The sequence below is a fragment of the Cydia amplana genome, chromosome 4 (assembly GCF_948474715.1).
Source record: "Cydia amplana chromosome 4, ilCydAmpl1.1, whole genome shotgun sequence".
Classification (NCBI taxonomy): domain Eukaryota; kingdom Metazoa; phylum Arthropoda; class Insecta; order Lepidoptera; family Tortricidae; genus Cydia; species Cydia amplana.
Window position 1 is genome coordinate 12,502,255 of NC_086072.1, and position 21,338 is coordinate 12,523,592.

The window sequence follows — 21,338 nt, forward strand, 5'->3', positions numbered from 1 at the left end:
ACGCCACAACACATTTCATACATAATATTATTACAGTATTTATTACCAATTGAAAAAAAACCTGGCAAGCGACTGTAGCCGCCCACATAAAGTATGAAATATCTAGTGTAAACCAAAGTATGAAATAATAAGACAATATCGTATGGTCTCTTTTGCTCGATGCTTTACCAACTGAAGCGCAAGTGAGATGGCACGAATCTTTAGAGATTCAAGTTTCAAGGTTGATTTCCTGAACCAATCTTCAGACTAGGCTAGTTGTGAAAGTAGTTCCCGCGCGCTTTTTGCAAACATTGGCCGGTTACGAGCTTGCGCACTGCTATTTTTCTAGATTTTGTTTTTTTTTTTCTATTTGATACATTATCGTTATATTGTATAATTTTATTATAATTGTATGACACTTGTTAAAAAATTAATGCTAAAAACGCAAATGTACGTAACCAAATCATAATGAAGATTTTCGTTGCATTGTTGATTGTTGGTGTATTTGGTAAGTTGATTTGTTTTGATTATATATTTTAATAAGACAATTCCTGAATTTGGTGAAATGTTTATCATTATGTTTTAACCCCCGACACAAAAAAAAAAGAGGGGTGTTAGAACTATAAGATTAAAATGGCTATATGTGTATGTGTTTCTATTTGCCATATATATTTTATGAAACGAGCAGATGAAAAAGAACAAATGTGACTGCTAGATGTAAGTAAGTGTAGAAAAAAAACACATTTAACTGATTTTCAAGATCAAAGTGATCCCACAAGTCAAATAAATAAATAGATTTCAGGACTTTTGACCACTTTTTTACGCACATACTTAATGTTTCGGTCATTTTTGGACTTGCACTTGTGGTGGGTTCTATCTCTACCCTACATACTCCGTAATAAAAAAAGTATTCACTCTAAATGAAAGCCAGCACTTTACGTTCTTAGCACAGTGCTACCTAAAAGTTTCTATTGAGTCCTAACTTTGTGTAAAACTTTCAGGAGCCCTAGGGCGCCGCTCGGACATAGACATCAACAGGTTAGTGCAGTGACGCACTCCGCTTGGCACGGCTCGCGACACTCGCATTTGCTCACATTTTACATCTGCTACAATAATTGCGTCGCCGCCGCTTCCATCATCACTCCAAATAACATTCAAATATTATTACAAATCACAATACATACGTCTTGCGGTTTTTTACGGCATGTTATGCTTTTAGAGTTGGTAGGTACCTATTAGGTATGTAGGTAGTTAGAGATAAGATAACTAAACAATGGTTGATAAGAAATACTATTGGTACAGCGAGCTGCAAAAGTGCATACCCACTTTATGAATGGAACCACTTACATAATGGAATTCATTCATAAAGTGGATAATATGCACTTTACAACTCTGCGTGCATGTTTTATTCACAAAAACAGTTAGCTTTGAAGATGCTTTCAGTTGCTAACGGTGGGCTGAATTGGCTACGTATACGAAGACAATATTTGACCATTAAAATTGGGTGAAAATCGATTTACAAAACATGTTTTACTAAGGACACAGTGCACAGTTGTTATATTTAAGATTCAACTCCTCGTGATAATTGGGACCCGAGCAAACGAAATATTCCAAAATTGCACGTTGAGCGTAGCCAGCGGTTCAAAAAGTAAAATCTTGAGCTTTGCGAGAGAGGGATAAAAAAACTTTGCTACCTAAGTAAAACACAACACTTTTGGAACCACAGATGCTAATAAATTACTAACTGTAAAACATGACAAGACAAATTCAAATGAACGATATTTATGAAATATTATTTTGTTTGAATCCACAATACAGCACAAATTAACAGATCGTACGAAATACTCAATGTTGTGTTTTGATTACACTTAACATGTTTGTTTACTTAAACATTTTAGCGCAATATGTACCGGTCTATGTATATCCACGCCTGTGAAATGTAGATCGTATAAATAAACTGTATAATAAGTGGAGAGATGAATCAGGGAAATATTTTACCAATAATAGATTTCGATTGGACCGAAATAGTACCTGCGTCAATGCGCAATAGGAATTCCACAAGGAACTAGACTGAGAGCGGAACATTCCAAGATTGCAAATAGGTAAACTTACCTATTATTGCCTAAATGTTTACACGATTACCGAAGTGGCGTCGATGGATAGCGTAACAGCCAGACTAAAATATCGCTTGCGTTTGTTTCAGAATTAAACAAATATCAAATCAAGTACCGCTGAATCCCGAACATATACAAGAAAACGATAGGCTAATTTTAAGAAGCAATGATTATGACGATCATAGCAGCTGGTACCAGCACGCGCCGGCGCTACCCCCTCCTCGTACCGCAGAAACCTCCAAGACCCCGGTTAAAGTCCACCAGCCACGCGAAGACCCGCGTTTGTACTATCAATCTGACGCGTATCTTAACGAGCATGTTAGGGAAAAAGTGAATGAAGAAGTTACTTTCGTGTATCCTGGCAGACAAGTTGTGCGAGCTGGTGAGCGCGCAGAGCTTTCTCGAATACAATCTAAGGACGTGGACACCTTTGCTGCTCATGGTAGAGGTATGATACTCGTAAATGTCGGTACGATTCGCTTTGATTCGATATTGTCAGAATAAGCAAGTAAGCGGTAATAATGGTTGAAAATACAGCTAGTCTCTTTTTACTGTAGGTGCCTACACTTTTCTTAATTGATCATTGATTAAATACAGGGGGAAGGTAGAGTTCTCATCTTTTCGGTACCTTATTCCTAGATTTACGAGTAGACACTTAGGCTTGAGGCATATTTGCACCAACTTGGTGAGTGAGGACTATCAGAAGATGATGCATCCACATAAACACATATATCTAAGCTTTAAATATCTCATTACACTTGAACTTCTCGCTAATTCTAATATTTTTACAGACAACATATGTGTGAAATGCCCACATGACGTAACGTTGGTAGCAAAAGCATCATCTGGACGAGTCGTGCTGCAGAGCCCAACACTTCGCGCGTGCTCGGGACGAAAAGCGCCCAGAAATGCAAGATTTGTGCACATGTACGGACCGAGGATAGGCTCTTTATTGGAGCAAGGGTCTCACATGATCATTGGGCGAATAATGTTCAAAAACAAGGTAAGTGTCGAAATGTAGCAGCAAAATAAGATAACTTGACTAAAACGTGACCAAGCCTACCGGAGGCCGAAGTGACAAACGCTATATCGCTTCGACAACGACACGCCTTGTGTGTTGTGTGTCTCTATCACTCTTCCGTATTAGTGCGACAGTGACAGTTGCGTTTCGATCGCTACGGAGCGTAAGCGATTGGCATGTTGGCTACGCGGCCTGACGTTTTTAATAGCTACTTCGCCTAGGTACCTACATATAAATAATAAATAAATAAATATTATAGGACATTTTTACACAAATTGACTAAGCCCCACTGTAAGCTCAAGAAAGCTTGTGTTGTGGGTACTCAGACAAATACACAGATAATATACACATACATAAATACATAGAAAACACCCAAGACTCAGGAACAAATATCTGTGCTCATCACACAAATAAATGCCCTTACTAGGATTCGAACCCAGGACCGCGGCTTCACAGGCAGGGTCACTACCCACTAGGCCAGACCAGTCGTCAAAACATGCATGTACATATACATGTAGGTAACTACTTATAAGTCGGATGACTATGCAATATTTAAATCATCATGAAAGAAACATAACTATAGATAACAATAAAAATTCTCTACTTAACTCGCGTAGGTAGTTATTTGCAACAAGTAAGTATTCAGACCTAAGTTGTTCGTTACACAGTGTAATAACAGTTAGGTATCTTTATCTTTCAGAATCTCCAGTTATGTAAAATGCAAGTGCACGTTGTCGCTCAGGGTTGTGCGACACCGAAGCACTTGGTAGCCCATTGCTGGGACCAGAACAAGCAATGCAACTTCACTTGTTACAACAAACACCTCGAGCTAAGTGGACTGATGACGCAAGTATGCGGCGACGATATGAAGTGGAAAGGAGATCTTCCGGTTTGCAAAGGTAGAGTACCTATAACGGAATTCCTTGCCGGCGTCTATATTTCCGACCTCATATAACCCGGCAACCTTCAAATCAAGCAAGGGTGAACAGGCACCTTCTGGGCGAGCTCGTTCCATCGTAGGCCATACGTCTTCGCCTTGGCTAATTTGTGACCATGAGTAAGCCCATTTGTAATTTAAAAAAACCTATCGATGGACGGGCGGGATGAAACTATTTATTTCAGTCTTTGATACGTCACGCAATAGCGTAGTCCATTATGTTTTAGATTTCATTAAGTCTCAACATCCTGGCAGCTGCCTCTGCGTGTCCCGTGACACAGGCAAGTTCTGCATCCTCTCGGTGTACCCCTTCAATTTCATTAAAATTATAGTGTCAATAGGGCCTTCACGTGTTAGCTACGGTTCCACGTATGCATCCCAAATGTCCGGACTTTCATTGTTCCGTGAATGACTGTACCAACGTCACTACTTTTCTTTTCACTTACTTTTCGAATTCCACAGCCAGAACATGGTGCGAGCTGCCCCCGCCGCCCGAGCGAGGACGCGTCAGCTGCCAAGGCGCTACCGTCGGCAACGGCAACGGACTTGCCGAAGGCTCGCGATGCCGTGTCAAGTGTATGCGTGGCTTTAGAAGCTCTCGCGTGACGCCAGTTTGCCGCCGAGGTGCTTGGACGCACGCTCTCGTCTGTCAGCCAATTCGCAAAAGGAACACCAAGCCATAATTACATAGCGATGTGCCGGAGCAGCGTGACAACGCACGAGCACGACGTCTACTTTTTTCAGCTTCCTTGCTCAAACACCCTCGACGAATGAACTGAACGAACTAAAGCCACAAAGCAGTAGTTCAGCAGATTCCGCTGGTTTTGGAATTCGACTCCAAAGTGTCACCAACTGCATTGTTTAGGTACTTTAAGCGGTTTTGCAAGTCTATGTGATCATCAATAATGTCTTACTTAACCAACCAACTCTATATATTTAATCAGATTATTACTACTTAGTAGTGTGTACTTACACAGTCGTGTTAAACTCATATTTATTTTGTAGGTAATTGAATTAAAAATAAAATATTCCTTGCATGTAACTTTAACGAGGAATGTTGAATTCCAGTAGGGGAAGTCCGGGTAAAGCGAACACCCCAGGCAAAGCGAATTCGGGCTCCCAATCCTAAACTATTCGACTTTGTCGTAACACGCGCCTATATGATGTTCAGGATCCTTCGCTCTATGAGCGGCAAGCCTCACTGGGAGCGGTCGCTGTGAGCGTCGTCGGTGACGAGTCAAAATGTGTTTTTAGTGCAAAATATTCGATTTTGAATGGTAAGTAGGGTATGTTATTTTGTCACAGTAATTATCTCGAATTTTAATTCAAGATGTTTCTATTGCTTATTAAAGTATCCTTTTACAACGCATTTCTTTTAAAACAATCCAACGGTTTTTTTTTTTAATTCTTAATTTCTTTAACTGACTGAATGGGCAAAGTGGATCGGGCAAAGCGGATAGCGTGTTCACTTTGAATTTATTAGTAAAATATCACTTCACTAAAACTCCGAATTAGTTTACAATTGTTTATTTTTGAACTTTATATAATTAATAACAATACAAATCTCTTATTCCATCGCTTGAGTTTTTTCCTCTAAATCGTGATCTCCTGTCAATGTCATTATTGTTCAAAACCGCGGCAAACCTATCTGTCAGCTGTCACACATTTAAAAACAAAACTGAAAGATATAGTTTGTCAAAGGACTGTCTCATTTCAAACATAGACAGAGATAATCATACTATCTTTGTCTTACACTAGTACTAGCACCTAAAAGAAAAGGATGAGTATAGTTTTCCTGGTTCTTACTGACTGACTATCCACAACATCTAATACATATTAGGTAATTTTTTTTATGATAATATTTTGTTACAGATGGTATATAAATATTAAAAAAAGATCGATAAATAAAAATAAAAATAAATAAATAAATAATCGTTTATTCAGATGAAATAAACCCTAACATACATATTTTTTTCTTCTGCCAAACTGCAGGACAGTTTGTTGGCAGAGGGAACTCCCTTAAAACATAGATGGCTCCTGGCTAACAGACGTTATGTAAATGGCTATCAGATCGTGGATTCGCTGTGTTAAAATGTCTTCAGAAATGCCGTGAAGACTTATGCTTATGAAATCAGTGGAAATATATCAAAAGTTACTTGTGACAGCTTTTTTTAATTAATATTATTGAAATGATTTTATGAGTAATATTTGCTTTGCCTGGGGGCCTGTTTCACTTTGCCCGGCACCCTGGGCAAAGCGAATAAAATATCTTTGATTACGTTTTGTTCAAAATTGCAGCAACTATTAAACATTGGAGGCTAGTGTTGTTTTAAATTAAAAGATTATTAAATAAAGACTTGTTATTGATACTTTTTTTCATTTCTTCCTCGTTAAGTATTCATAATAAGTCTTTATTTAATAATCTTCATTAAATTTTTCTGTTATGTCAAGTCAAAGGTAAAGGTGTTCACTATGCCCGGACTTCCCCTAATCTTTTTTAACCAGTGTGTAACCGCCATACCTACGATAAATAAAGTATGAATTGCTTGTGATTGTTCATTTATTAATAAAAAAAAACTTGAAAAATATCCTTTAGATACCTACATTTTCTGCATTCTTTACCTTACGAAAAGTTAAAATTAAATTAACAGAATAACGTTGCTATGATATCGTTGACTCAATATTGCTAATAGGTAATCAGATAATTGATCTGTCGTGTGGTTCACCACTTTACAGTGTTATTCACAACTTCACAATTCTAGATCAATGAGTCCAATACTTACCCATCAATACCGCCAAGGGAATGGAAGGTAGAGGTCTACGTCTACTACCCTCCATAGCCATAGATCACATATGGTACAGGATCCTATAGATGTCCTATACACGTGCCTCCGTGAGGGCAAAACATACGCAATGTGACACTATGATTGATCGAATTTATTTGTTACCCACCATAATCTATACAAATAAACGGTAGCGAATTAAAAAAATGTGAGACTGTGACAAGGACACACAATAATAGCGCTTTCTCTACTACTCCTACTGAAAGACACATAAGACTATCCCGTTCGGTCATTTCACTCCACCCCTCATGCCTGATCCAGTTATACTAGATTCATGTCCATTATACTACTCTGACTACATTAGAAAAAGCTTTCGAGACTGTACGAATTAATGCAAGCAAAATTTTTTCTTCCCCCGCCTAAAGCTGAAAGCGCAATTGTCAAAAAACATTTAAAGCCGCTACAGGCGGCCGCAACGGACCTTGGTGCTATCAAAACAAAATATCGGTTTCTCGCTCTCAACGAGCACCGTGTGGAGGGGGCTACAGGATAAAGTAAAAAAGCGGCCATAAGCTCGCTGAATCAACAGTTATAAGGCCAATTTAATTTCGGGCAATTAGATTGTTCTGTCTGAACGCTCACTAAAAACCGCTATGATTGGTCGTATTTATCAGCGTTCATGTTTGTTTGTTATGGTGGGCAACAAATGAATTCGACCAATCACGGTGGTGGTGAGACTATGACAAGGACAAATAATAATAGCGCTTTCGCTGCTATTCCTACTGAAAGATACATAAGACTATCCCGTTCTGTCAGTTATCCCCACCACTCATGCCCAATCCAGTTATACTAGATTCATGATGTTGATTTGATTGTTGCAAGGTCTGAGGTGCCCTTAACAACGTGATCAATTATATCCCCTCGTGTGTAGTAGTCTTTATTTTTCTGCGGGTGGCGGGTGGTAGCATTGCGAGTTCAGTCACTGTCAATCAGCGTTTAAATTAGGAAACAAAATTGACACATTCAACCGTTACTATTTTAATTTTTTTGTCTCTGCACTGGAAGTTGTTAAAGTTGTTGTAGTAGTAAGTAGCTAAAGAAAGTTATATGTGCGATATGTTTAATGTGGTCTAGTGCAATTCGTTTAAGAAATTTCATCTATTAGATGCACTAAGACAATGGGAAGCAACACCAGCAAAGTAACAAATGAAGCAGCTGTTCAGGTCCAAAAAAACGACACTGAAATCAATTCTGATCCAAGGTCTCCTACGCCCGAGATTTCGCGGACACCTTTACAGGTAATTCATGTTTATTAGTTTCTAGTATAGTGGAACACTTTTATGCTTTACACAGCCGAGCAGTAATGCTTTCCCGCCCTTAATTTTTTTTTATCTGAATATGGTCTTGTTTTGGAAGTTCATAGACATTTTGTATGGATAATTATTTATCAGAAATGTATGTCTTCATAGTGAAATTGTATCTTAGCATCATGTTTTACGAAATTCAACATACATTATATTATACACATTTGTTACAGGGTAAAGGTGGATCAAAGCACAATATAACTAAAAATGTTGACTTGCGGAAGACCTTTGAAAACGGCCAGGGCGAAGACAAGCTTATTCACAACAATCCCATTCTATCTGCTGTTATAAAAAATCACCTACAGTCTTATGATCCTCGCTCACCTACTCAGGACTTTGAGAGAACACCTATAGTTTTAGGACTGAACACCGAAGAATTGAAAGACAAAAATATGCTAAGGGTTAAAGCTATAGATGATTGTGGCAGTCCTAGTTTGCACAATAATAGCACTTCTGATGATAGTTTTGTCCCAAAATCTATTCCTGACATTGTCCCTAAAAACCTGTGTGATGGGTTCCTAAATCTGACTTTTAATGACACTATTAAGGACGTAGAAGAACCATTAGGCTCATCCACAGCTTCAAGTGACAGTATTGAAAATGCTACGAAGGACTCCATTGACAAACCAAAAAAATTATTAGAAACAAACTTTGACTTTGATGAAAAAATTGAAGAAAGTATTGAAGAATATGAGGAAGACAGTAAAGAATCAAAGAGCAACAAAAATAATAGTGAAGATAAACAGAAAATACTTAATTTTGCCAAATTTAAGATTTTACCTCAAGACCCAAGATCCCCTACTAATGGAATAGAAAGAACACCTATTGTGATTTCTAAAGTTGAAGATAAGACTGATGACAATGTCGAAGATATGTCTGATGATACACTAATTAAAGTTCTCCAGAATACCAATGCAGAGCTAATTCATGGTATTACAAAAGAAACTGGTAAGGATTCTGACGGAATTCTCATCTATGAAGATGAAGAGGAGAGCCGTGAAACCCCTAAGAAATCTCGATCAGCAGGCTCAGGTGGATCAAGAACTCCTTTGTCTTGCATGAAAAACAAGGGGGACAATGCTCATGGCCGCTCTAAATCTGTCAACACATTGTATGACGATAAATTCATTACAGGCAAAAAAATATCACATATCCCAAGACTGAAATCGTTATCAAAATCTAAATTCATACCAGCAGCTAGCAGCACTTCTTTGAGAAGCATTTCGAAAGCTGTAGGAGTTATGGGAGACTGCGAAAACACTCCTCCACACTCCCATCGCGATAAATGGGATAAAGATACTAGTATTGTACTTTAAATTTAATGTTGAATTCATTCACATATAATAATTTAAAGATATGTATGATTTCTGAAGCTTTTATTAATCAAATATTTTGCAATTATGGGGCACAAATACTTGGTTTCACCTTCTTGACTTTGGTTTATTGACTACGGATAATATTGTCATTTTATAGATTAAATATTAATTGATAAATGTATGTTAATGCCAATTTTCTTTAATAAAAGACCCTTGCTACAACTGAGTTTTGATATAACCTGTTGGATACCTGCTAATGACACTTAAAAATCTTATAATACTTACCTTGTTATAATTTGTCCTAGGCTAGGCTTTGGTGTTGTAGGTTTGTTGTATTAGTTATTCACTCCCAACTGCGTTGGAAATAGTTCACTGCTTGTTGCTAAGAGGTCTTCAGGTACAGTCGATGTCAAAGATATATTATGTTTACTTTTTTCGCCATACATAACACAAATATAATAAGGTGTAAAAGTTTACACCTTTGACGAGGACTGTAGATAAAATGAAGTAGTTGCCACATACGCGACAGTCGTAGCAGGTTAATTACAAGTTTACCCTGGTGTAACTAGTATAACCCGAGCCTTTTGGGTGAAGTCCGAAAATTTTAACATTAATCTGTATTCGGCGTTTACCCGTACACATCTAGGTCTACCCAACACCTGGCTGGGTAATGTTAGGTGTTGCATCATCACTTATGACATTACCCTCCCGGTGTTGGGAATCTAGGTAGGTAGGTACATTTCAAACTTAAGTGTCCTGGCTAATGGCTATACCTAGTATTACCCAAGCCTTTTGGGTAAAGCCTGGAAATTAAATCAATCAGTCGTGGAATGTATGGGCTCCCTTACATTCCACAACTCTTCTCTTTCCGCACAGACTCTAGCAACATATACCTAAATCAAAATAAAACAACAAAGATATTTTTATCCTGTATTTAAGTAACAACATTCACGACACAACGACAAATGCCTACAATGTTAGCAACATTATACCTTGATAGGACTGAGATATCATTTGATACAACTCAAATTTCCGAAATGATATGGTTCGATAAACTTATTAAATATGTATGTCACTGGCTTTCAACCTTTTTCATGACGCGACCCCCTTTAGTAAAAAAAATAACGACTCCCAAGAGTCCCAAGCTTCTGCTATTGCAAGCAACTAGTATAATAATTAATATTTTAATGGGGGTCGCGACACACCTTGAAAATACTGGTCTAAATAATAAATTAATAACGAAATATTGCATGTTAAAGATGATTTTGCATCAACTTAAAAGGTACATCACAATATAATACAAATAAATGTTCATCACAACACATAATAAATAAAGAAAACTAAGCAAAAAACATGCCTAATGCCTATACAAGAGTGTTACCAAACCTAAGTTATCTACACCAATCAAGTGACGATCGTTCTTATAATGTCGTTCAACCGATGTTCGATCGATCATCTTCGGTCGACGCAGAATAGATACGTTTGTTTGGTAACACTATTATGATCACATAGATACGGCATAGTATTTCTTTCATGGAATGGTTTTTAAATTCAATGCCCAAATATGAATAAAAGTATTAACTTATTACAATAATATATACTTAACATATATTTTCCTCAAATAATGAAGCGGCGACTAATTTTATTCCTTGTAGTTTACTTCTTACAGCCCACGGAGGTCTATGAAGAAAAATAATACATTATTTAGGTACATAATTATTATGGCGGCGAATGCGGGGATGACGAACTCTGCGCGTTAACCTTTTGGACGCCAATGACCGATATATACGCACCGCAGGTCCAACGCCAAAGACGTATTAATCGGTCATAGACCACAGAGCAACATAGACCTAGGTGCATATGCATAAAGTTCAATTTCAGTTTTGACACTTCGGTGACGTGGCGTCTGAGAGACAGCTTTTGTGTTTGACACGGCGTCGAAAAGGTTAAGTTTATTGCACTTCTATTATGCATATTTCATATAAAATGGAATGTTTTACATTTAATTTAATTTTTTAACCATAGTCTAATAAAACATGGTCTTCTCTTCCCAGAGTGACACAAGCCTACGTCACAATAACATTGCCACTTTATATAGCGCTATCGCATATTATCATATAGGGCTGTCGCATGATGACGTAGGCTTGTGTGGTCAAGGTCAAGTCGGAATAGAGTACCAGGCGGAGTATATTATTATACCATGTTTTTTAACATTTTTAAGAATTAAAAACATAAATACGCTACACGATGAACAAAACTATAAATAAACTAGGGCCGATTTTCTTTTATATTTGGCACCATAATCAAACTCGGTCATTTTACTATGCTCAAAAAGAAATAAATAAGCACTAATTTGACTTTTTTAGCCAATTCCCAATTTAACCCTTTAACCGCCAGAGCCTGATATAAGTATGACATTACATATCCAGCTCATTTCGCCACAGTCTGATAAGACAAAAATCTGATTTGGTTTTTACAGCACATTTATAACTCCCGTAACTATGCCAACCTTACTCTGCGTGGTACAATTACTGTCGGTGACGACACGAACACGCTCGATCAAAAATCGCTGGCGGTTAAAAGGTTAACAGAAAAAGAAGAATGTACCTATTATTGAACAATGCTTAATATTAAAATAAATTACTCAGATCCTGATTATGTTTACATGAAAGATTATTAGTTACAGATGTAGTGCATAATTGTTTCCAACGTATTTTCTCGGAAACTTTTGTATTTATCATGCTACTTCAGTCAACCTCAGTACTTTTGTACCGAGACTGACTGAAAAAGCACGACACGTTCGTACGTTTCCGTGAAAATGGGATGGAAAATAATTATGTACTACCTCTGTACCAAGTTATAAGTGCCCTTTTATAGTTCGTTTTTTTTAGCACTAGAAAAAAGGTAAACAATCTTGATGTGTCTTTTAATTGAAAAACGCTTTTTAAAAATCTGTAACTTATACTTATGAAAGCAGAAGAATATAAATGATCGTATTAGATTCATAATTGTTACATATTTGCCGTGACTTATTTTTAAAACATGTTTTTCAATTAAAAGACACATCAAGATTGTTTACCTTTTTTCTAATGATAAAAAAAAACGAAGTATAGTGAGCAACCGTTTTGTTTTGAACCCTATTCATGTTCATATTATGATTGTAGAAGGAATGCACATTTAATTATTCTTAATTTTAATGACCGGGACAATCAATGTGGTTAATCTAATTCATTACCTACATACATACATACATTTACTCGTGAGTCTGACCCACTAACTATTAGCTTTTAGCTACGTCTACTTTATCTACTACATATTTTGAAATACCGTGGCAGCTTACGACCGCGTTATCGTTATTACAGGATTTTCTGTAATGCAAATATTGGTACAAATATTTAAAATCTTCATTAGCTCATGTTTTCATAGAGGTAGTTGGCAAATTTGTATGTCAAACTTTCCTTACAAATAACTAATCATTAAGTTGCTAAAGGCCTGTACACTTTGATTAGTGTTCAAACATTTACCACTACACGCAAGTAGCAAATGTATTAACTAATACTAACAACTAAACAATGTGTAAGAAGGCCTTAAATGTATGCAGACTAGGAATTATAGATGAACAAAATCATGGAATATATCCCTTCGGCCGTGTACGTAACCGACCTTTCGTAACTGGTAACGAAGGAAGAAAAAATGATCTTTGTACGATACTGGTTTCGAATAAAGATTATTTTTTCTTCGTACGTAACCATAGTTACGAGAGAAGAAATTTTCTATTTGAAATTACGAAAAAAGACTATCTATTCCTCATACGTAACTGAGTCAAAATGTTTTAATCATCAATAGCTACAAAATTCCTATGTGACTTAATAGAACTAAATTTACTTGTGACGGGTTGAAACAAATATTATTGCTTTCTGCAGTATGACCGGTTAGAACAAAATTTTGGTGTGACGAGTTGATCCTAAATCGGGAATACGATACTAAATTATGCCCTTAAACGGATCATTACATTATGCGCCAAGCAATTATTTTAATTCATTATACAGTTGCAGTACTAGGTGCACCAAATTATAATTAAATGATAATATAGATCTATTAAGCCTTTCTTTGTAATTAACTAGTTTTTTCCCGCGGCTTCGCCGGCGTACTAAGACTACTAAAAAATGAGGTTTTCCCCAAACAAACTTTGAACCCCCATTTCACCCCCTTAAGGGGTGAATTTTGAAACATCCTTTCTTAGTGCACCCCTAGACCTTATAAGGAACCTACGTGCCAAATTTGGAATCTCTAGAACTAGCAGTTTGGGCTGTGCGTTCATATGTCAGTCAGTCAGTCAGTTTCGTTATGTAATCTAGTCCTTACTTAGTCTAGGCGAAGGATCGTATGAAGAAAATTAATTCTTACTATGTAACTGGTTACGAACCACCTTCGAAAGATGGTGACTGATTACGTACGAGAAAAAAATGATCTTTATTCGAAACCAGTATCGTACAAAGATCATTTTTTCTTCCTTCGTTACCAGTTACGAAAGGTCGGTTACGTACACGGCCGAAGGGGAATATATTATAGACGGATTTTTGACAATCTAATAGTTACCTAAAAACGTATAACGTTATGCAGTGCTGTCACATGGTCAAGTGTCAAAAACACACCGACAATATTTTTCACTATATGCATTCTTAATATAGTTTTGTCTATGGTTTCGGTAATAGTAATAAATTACAATCAATATGTGTAAAATAATCTAAACACGAATATTATTCAGAATATGATGGTATTGATGGTTGCATTTATTGCCAACCCTCATACACGGGCCAGTAAGAGCAAAAGAATGCTTTACTCAAACATGACTATGAAACGAATATTTGTGTCGTTTCCAAGCAAAAAGTCCCAAGATACAAGCAAATCTCGTCCTTAAGGTAAGCGAAAAAGTGGGACCTTTGACTAGACTTCGACACAATTTTAGACTTCCTATTAACAATATCTGCTCTAGAGAGCCGAGTTAAGTGATCGAAATCGATATTTATATTTCAAGAGCTCCCACAGTAAAGTTATCTTTAGCTATATTTGTACAAATATCGGGACATTTTGGGGCAAACGTTTGGGAAACATTAATTCTAAATGTAACAAAATTGTCGAAAGAATACGATAAGTCCGCAGTGACAGACTGCCATATTCGAACTTCAAGATATTCACAAGAAACGACACGTACTAGATCCATTCTAGATACTCGTACGTTATAGTTTAGATTTCAACTAGTTCTCTTTTGCAGCTCAATTCGGGCAACCAGTGTCACTTTTACTTTAGATAGAGTTAGATATCTATTAGATGTGAATTGGATCTCTAAGTCATATCTTGTTGAAATCGTTCAAGAGTATCTCCAGAATCGCGGAAATGTCAAATTTGACAGGTTAGATCCTAAAAATATCGTTATCGTATCTTGATGATGTCTAAAAGATATCTTTTAGATATCTATTTCAAAATCCGAATCGTGCCCAGACTTATCAGTTTCGACATTTTAATGAGTTCCTTAATAAATACGCATTTCAGTTACATAGCATGCCTAGATTACGAAGTATTTCTCTCGCAATTGTAGGTCGGTATGTCGTTTGAAGAGTGTGACTGTGAATGTACGCAATCACTCATCAAAATGACAACCAAACCATTAATTTTATCTTCGATAGACATACATGACGGTCAAATAGGTAGCTATTAAGGTCTTCGTTTGATCCGTCCGTAATGTACGTAACACCGTGTATAGATATTATTATTTAGAAGGAAGTGTATTTCATTCACGCTAAGTAATTGAACACAATGGCGAATGGGATTGGCAACTGGCAAAGGTTTGCATAGATGGCGCCATCATAGCTTGCCCCTATCTCTAGTTGTGTTCTATGAGACTTGGCTTAAAGGGCTGGCATCCAGGCCATAATATTCCTAAAAAAACAAGAATTTGACACAGTTCTAGGAATTGACATGGCAAGCTATACTGGCGCCATCTGTAAAATACTTCGACCGGCCAATCCCATTCAACTTACAATTAATAGAGGGTCAATGCTGATTTAACATACTTTCATAAATTAATACATTGTCAAGAGTGTAATTAAAGGAGAACCATTTAGTGAATCAATAAAATTAAGACATAACTTAAAGGCAAATCAATAAATATTATTAATATCAAACGTTAGTAAAACTAAAGAAAAATCAGCATTGATATTCAACTAAATCTTAAGATATTTTGTAACTTGCACTAATGCACATAAATAAAAACAAAACAGTGTTAAAAATTAACTAAACAAACGGTATACTAAATTTAGACTCATCCGGCCTTTCAACCTCCATGTTTCTTTAAAGCAACCGTTAATATTCACGAAATATATAGTAATAAAACGAATAAATGATATTACCAAGAAAATCAACCGTGCGCCTTCTAATACTCATTTTGTATAATATGGAATATCTGGGCGAATAATCGTTGAAGAAAAACGCCAGTAAAGTACACCGTACACAAGTAGTCAGGCTATTACATCGACTTCTTCTCAGTTATTCAGTTAATTTTCAGTTTTCTTTACAGCGGTGCTAGACGCAACATTGCCTAAGTACTCTCTGTAAAGCCGCGTTTTCACTTAGTGTTCTGATTCTAAGCAAAAATGAAATGAAATTAACCGAACGAACGAACGATTTCTCGCGCAGAACTGTTCAGAACACTTAAGTGAAAACGCGGCTTAAGAACTATTAATTTCGTGAATATTAAGGAGACTGTAAAAATAAGAAATCAGTTTCACTTTATGAAATACCTATCATATAATATTTCTTCTTTTTTAATTGTAAATCCCGAATGATTTTAAGACCTGTGAGTTACGTAGATAGGATTCACAAAGTGAAACAACCCAACAAATGTTAAAACCACTCCATGCGATGAAATGTTCACTCGGTGGCCGTAGGACCGTCGCACGCTGAAAAAAACAATTAGACACACTTAACCCTTTGTTAGTCAAACGAACACACATAAATAATACAATGAATGGTTAATAAGTTATTAATAATAGTTATTGGTTAACTTATAAGCAGCGATGCGGTGTATTTACTGGTGTCAACTGTTGTAACACGGTAAGGGTTATAAGGGGTTACTGTATGTGGATAATTGGATACCTACGTCTGTTTTGGGAGTTCCAGCGAAATGTCGAAGCTACAGAGGCTAACTTGATGAATCGATCAATAAAAGACTTTAATAAAAAAACTGGAGTTTCTGTACGAGAAAATCCGATGATGTTAAAATGTTTTTACTTATAGAACTGGAGAACATCACGTTTTTATGGGTGAGACCAGACGATTGTTATCGAATACCTATTGGATTCGTATCGACTGTTTTACGAAAAAGTGCGTCCAGATCTGGCGAACACGGCACGAATGTGCCTGCTCGATAATGGCTCGCGTGCATATTTGGATAACGCGCGTGCGCATGCCGTGCAATGGTGTCGCGTTCGCCAGATATGGACACACTTTCGAGTTTCAACACTCACAATAAAAATCATGCGAACATTGTACCTACCTTGGTCGTTATCCTTGATATTTTGCGCAATAAACTCGCGCAGTTCAGAATATGCCTTGTTCAAGTTATCGTTCATAATAATGATGTGGAAGTTGCCGGCTTCCTGTCCTGTAATGTGCACAAATACTACTGTCAGTCATTGTTACCTAGTTTAATAACATCAATTAAATTCAAAAACATTAAAACCCCCTATGCTATATGCCAATAAAATCAATTTTATGCCAAAAATGCCTTACATCATTTTGGAAAAGAGCTGATACTCTTAAACTGCTGAATCGATTTCTATCAAACACGGTCGCAAAGAAACGTGCTTTCACGTTGATTAAAACCGCCCATCCGTTGGAGAGCTACAAAGCCACAGACAGACACCAAACATACCGTCTTTTAGCGTCGGGGGTTTAAAAATAGGGATTTTCAATTCCTAGGTACCCGTATTCAGAAGTAGAAAATTATCGAAAGAGTAAAGTAAAACTACGTTTGGGAGATAAATTGCGTGAAATTACGGCGTTATGGTATACATATCACATATATTAGCAGTTACTAATTGGGGTTAAAATTCCACTGATTTTATTTAACTGGTTCCAATTGTCTTTTGTTTTGAACCCAGCAAAATTCCGCGGTCTGTACTATATTTTCCACTCCGTTCCACTCAGATCGTTTTTTGGTATTTTTTATCATCTGTACTGGAGCCTTGACCTCACGCAGCTCAAGCTGGACGCTGCGTAGTGTCAAGTTCTATAAAAATGTTATTGTGTTACCATACAAACTAACATTGTACGCAGCGCAAGGCGTCAATCGGAGATCAAGGCCTTTAGGATAATAGGGATTGACGCTGCAGCAGTTGACATTAGTACTGCAACTGAAAATAGCCATGTCATTGACATTGCTTTGTCCAGTCGACGTCAAAGTTATGTTTACACTTTTGCACCTTACTCCTTTGTAATAAGGCGAAAAATGTAAACATATCTTTGACACATTATAAAAAACCTAACCTAGAATGCCGCCGGCAGCGGGGCAGGGCTCAAGCTGCCGGTGGTCAGGGCCGCAGAGTGAGGAACCGACGTACTATACGCGCAGTGTCCAAAATTACCGCCTTCTGCATCTGACCCTTGATCCAACCACCCAGCGAGAGTCTCTTTAGATGTTGATCGAGACTCTTCGCTATGAGACCGTTCGCTGACACGACTATAGGAACAATGATCGTCAAGTCACCATCCCACATGGGGGTTATCTCGTGAGCTAAGCACGTCGACGAGCACTGCCCGGCGCTGCGATCGATCCATCAGAACGATGTCAGGCTTATTGGCTAAACGCTTATTATTATTATGTGAGTTCCAAAGCAAAAATAAAACAATGAATAAGTATTTACCAAATTCTATTTCCTTCCTAGCTGTCTCAAGTCTCAGCTTCAGTGCCTCATCAGACTCTGTGTTGCGTCCACGCAGGCGTCTCTCCAGCTCTCCGATTGAAGGTGGCATCACAAACACCAGCAGAGGGTCGAAGTCTGAGCGCTTCACTTGTTTCACCCCTTCAATCTCAATGTCCAGTACACAGATCTTTCCGGTGCGGCGAACATCTTCTACGGCTCTCTTACTGGAATGATAAGGCAATAGATTAAAATATTGTTTTCTTTTAAATTGTTAAACTGAAACTTTCACATTTAAAGTATTAGTATAACAACTGGTTTGTTAGTATAGGAGTATATATGTAGTTGCTAAAAATATTGAAACTAAGCATTTCATAAACAGTAGATAATGGTTTCTAGGGTGTGCTCCAAACTTGTTTTTTATACAAAATCAGTCCTGGAAATGCCAGATTTCCATACAATTTCATAACCAGGGCCTTTCCCTAATTTCAACTATGCAGTTAGTCATACTCATAAGATTTTAATGAGTACTAAATATCTCCTTGTTCATAATTATTATCATAATGTTTACATATAAAAGCTATTAAATGTGACGTTCCACGGCAAAAGGTACCTTATGGCACTTGGCGCTTACGTCGCATAGCGCCGCAATAATAATAGCGCGCGGCGGCGGAGCGGCGTTAATAATAGCGTAAGCGCCAACGGCCATAAGGTACCTTTATCCGTGGGACGTCACAAATTATAACTGCCTAGCACAGTAGTTCTATTAGTAGTAGTTTTATTATTAGTAAACAAAACCTTAGTTAACATAAACACAATGTTATCATTGTTGATAAATACAATAACACAAGCATGACAGGCAGATTAAAATAATGAATTCAATAAAAAGGCAAATTATTATCATCTTTAGTACATTAGCAGGACAATGTATTCAGATAAATGCTATTTAGCGTACAAAAGAACAAATTTACAAGCGACAATAAGTTTAATTTTAAAATATCAATTATAACAGGACTTTCAAGTGAACTGATATGGACTTTTCATAATAAATATGTGATTACTTACACATACTGTGTCATAAAACCAAAGTAGATGCATACCTATGTAATGTGTACATGTAGGTATTTGGATTGTGTTATTTATTTCAAATATTCTGGCCACATATTAAATGATCAATAGAATAATGTAAATATGCAAAATCAAGTATGAGTCCTAGTTAAGTAAAATTAGCCCTCAAGAATTTACAGGTAAGTATGGACACACAACAGCCTTTATGAAATGTCTATAACAGGAAACCACAATATAGCGTGTCAACATACCGAAATACAACTACTATATGTAATAATACATATTCAATCTATTTACATGCGAGTGTGCTGATTCTGGCTTATTCCGCAGAGTAAACACTGGTTTCAAAATAGGCACAATGAACTTTTGGCACATTGCCAAGGCTCACATCACAACATTGTGAAAAAGCACATGGTCAGCCTGTACCCAGACAAACTCAAACTTACCTTGTCCCATAGATGTTCCCACTGAATGTAGCGGTTTCTAGAAATTCACCTTTTTCAATGGCAGCGAGCATGTCATCTTTTGTAGTGAAATGGTAATGGACTCCATTCTTCTCACCCGGCCGGGGGCCCCTCGTCGTGTGAGAAACGCTGAACCCAAACTTATCGGGAAACTCTTTAAGAAGGCGCTTCAGCAGAGTACTCTTTCCAGATCCCGATGGACCGCACAACACCAAAGGTCGAGGCCCTTTCTGCACCATTGTTGCGAAAACTGAATGCAAATCAAATTAGATTATTACAATGACGCCGTGCATAACCTAGGTTAATAATTACACGTTTACACTGAATGAATGATTATTACATTTGATAAAATTCGTAGTGATATCGGGTAAGACTTCTGCCTTCTGTAATTTCTTTTTTGCTTAGTGAGAGACTGAGAGAGTAATTGAATAAAATTAGATACTATTGCGGATATTATCGATAATGGATACAAGTTTTCGCTCTTGAGCCGAGCCAACTGACATTTAAATGACGTCTGTCGTCGATTGGAGTTGCCATAGTATTCCTGATATTTTACTTAAAGTTGAGTTTATTTCTCTGTTTAAGGACTATTTAAGGAGTGCTATAATTATGCAAAAACTTGCAATATTTTAGATAAATAACGACATTTGTTCGTTCCATACAATGTGTTGCACGAAATTAGTCGTCTAGTGCGTCATGTGATTTGCGTGGAATGAAAATTCTTATGTCAAAACTCAAGAAAACTTGAACAAGTTTGTTGTATAGTAGTAGTAATTCAGTCAGTCATACGTATAGTGAAAAATCCGAAGCTTAGCATACCTGCATAGGTACATATGCATACTATTTGTATGGGGAGATGCTGAATTACATTGCTGACTGTATAATATTATTGTAAACGGTAACGGTGGACGAAATCATCCAAGATATAAAAGCGACTGTATACGATCTTTAGGTCTTCTGATTTATTGTAACGATAAATCGTGTCATTGCCATGCATGACTATGTCAAAGTATAAGATCACTCAATAAATACAACTATAAATGATGCTTTCATTTTGTTCAACGCTTACGTTTTAGTTTAATTATTATAACATGTAATAAAATGTTTACTTAAAAATATTATAATTGCAGATTAATTAAAAACTATAGCAACACTAATTTCCATAGACAATCATAGTTAAATTGAACATTCTTTCGATATTATTAATGCAGAAAACGTTGTTTACAACTAGAACTTTTCGGAAATATTAGATTTAATTTATTTTGAGTATTTATGACAAAACTTTTAAGAAGATCGAAAAAAGCATTGTAGTCATAGACCATCTAAAAACAGCTGTCTCTGGCTATGTAGTCAACTGAGAGAAGTTAAATT

At 36.8% G+C, this 21,338-nt stretch overlaps 3 protein-coding genes across 4 annotated transcripts; 2 read left to right on the forward strand and 1 right to left on the reverse strand.

Annotated features, from left to right (window-relative positions):
* The first annotated feature begins 370 nt into the window (after positions 1 to 370).
* LOC134663284 (uncharacterized) lies at positions 371 to 4,792 on the forward strand. Its single transcript, XM_063519698.1, has 6 exons — positions 371 to 487; positions 981 to 1,017; positions 2,183 to 2,535; positions 2,885 to 3,096; positions 3,815 to 4,013; positions 4,514 to 4,792. Exons 1-6 carry the CDS (start codon positions 448 to 450, stop codon positions 4,732 to 4,734), a joined length of 1,062 nt encoding a protein of 353 aa, XP_063375768.1. The 5' UTR covers positions 371 to 447; the 3' UTR covers positions 4,735 to 4,792.
* A 3,022-nt stretch (positions 4,793 to 7,814) lies between these two features.
* LOC134663285 (uncharacterized) lies at positions 7,815 to 9,734 on the forward strand. The gene is made up of 2 exons (XM_063519699.1): positions 7,815 to 8,132; positions 8,372 to 9,734. Exons 1-2 carry the CDS (start codon positions 8,013 to 8,015, stop codon positions 9,512 to 9,514), a joined length of 1,263 nt encoding a protein of 420 aa, XP_063375769.1. The 5' UTR covers positions 7,815 to 8,012; the 3' UTR covers positions 9,515 to 9,734.
* Positions 9,735 to 10,960: 1,226 nt separating this feature from the next.
* LOC134647246 (guanylate kinase) lies at positions 10,961 to 20,452 on the reverse strand. 2 transcript variants are annotated; one of them, XM_063501518.1, is made up of 5 exons: positions 20,308 to 20,452; positions 19,950 to 20,217; positions 18,439 to 18,662; positions 17,070 to 17,177; positions 10,961 to 11,194 (listed from the first exon to the last, which is right to left on the reverse strand). In XM_063501518.1, exons 2-5 carry the CDS (start codon positions 20,204 to 20,206, stop codon positions 11,178 to 11,180), a joined length of 606 nt encoding a protein of 201 aa, XP_063357588.1. In that variant the 5' UTR covers positions 20,207 to 20,217; positions 20,308 to 20,452; the 3' UTR covers positions 10,961 to 11,177. The 2 variants fall into 2 exon arrangements, with proteins under 2 accessions (XP_063357588.1, XP_063357587.1); XM_063501517.1 differs by lacking the exon at positions 10,961 to 11,194 and adding an exon at positions 16,370 to 16,473.
* Between the last annotated feature and the right edge of the window lie 886 nt (positions 20,453 to 21,338).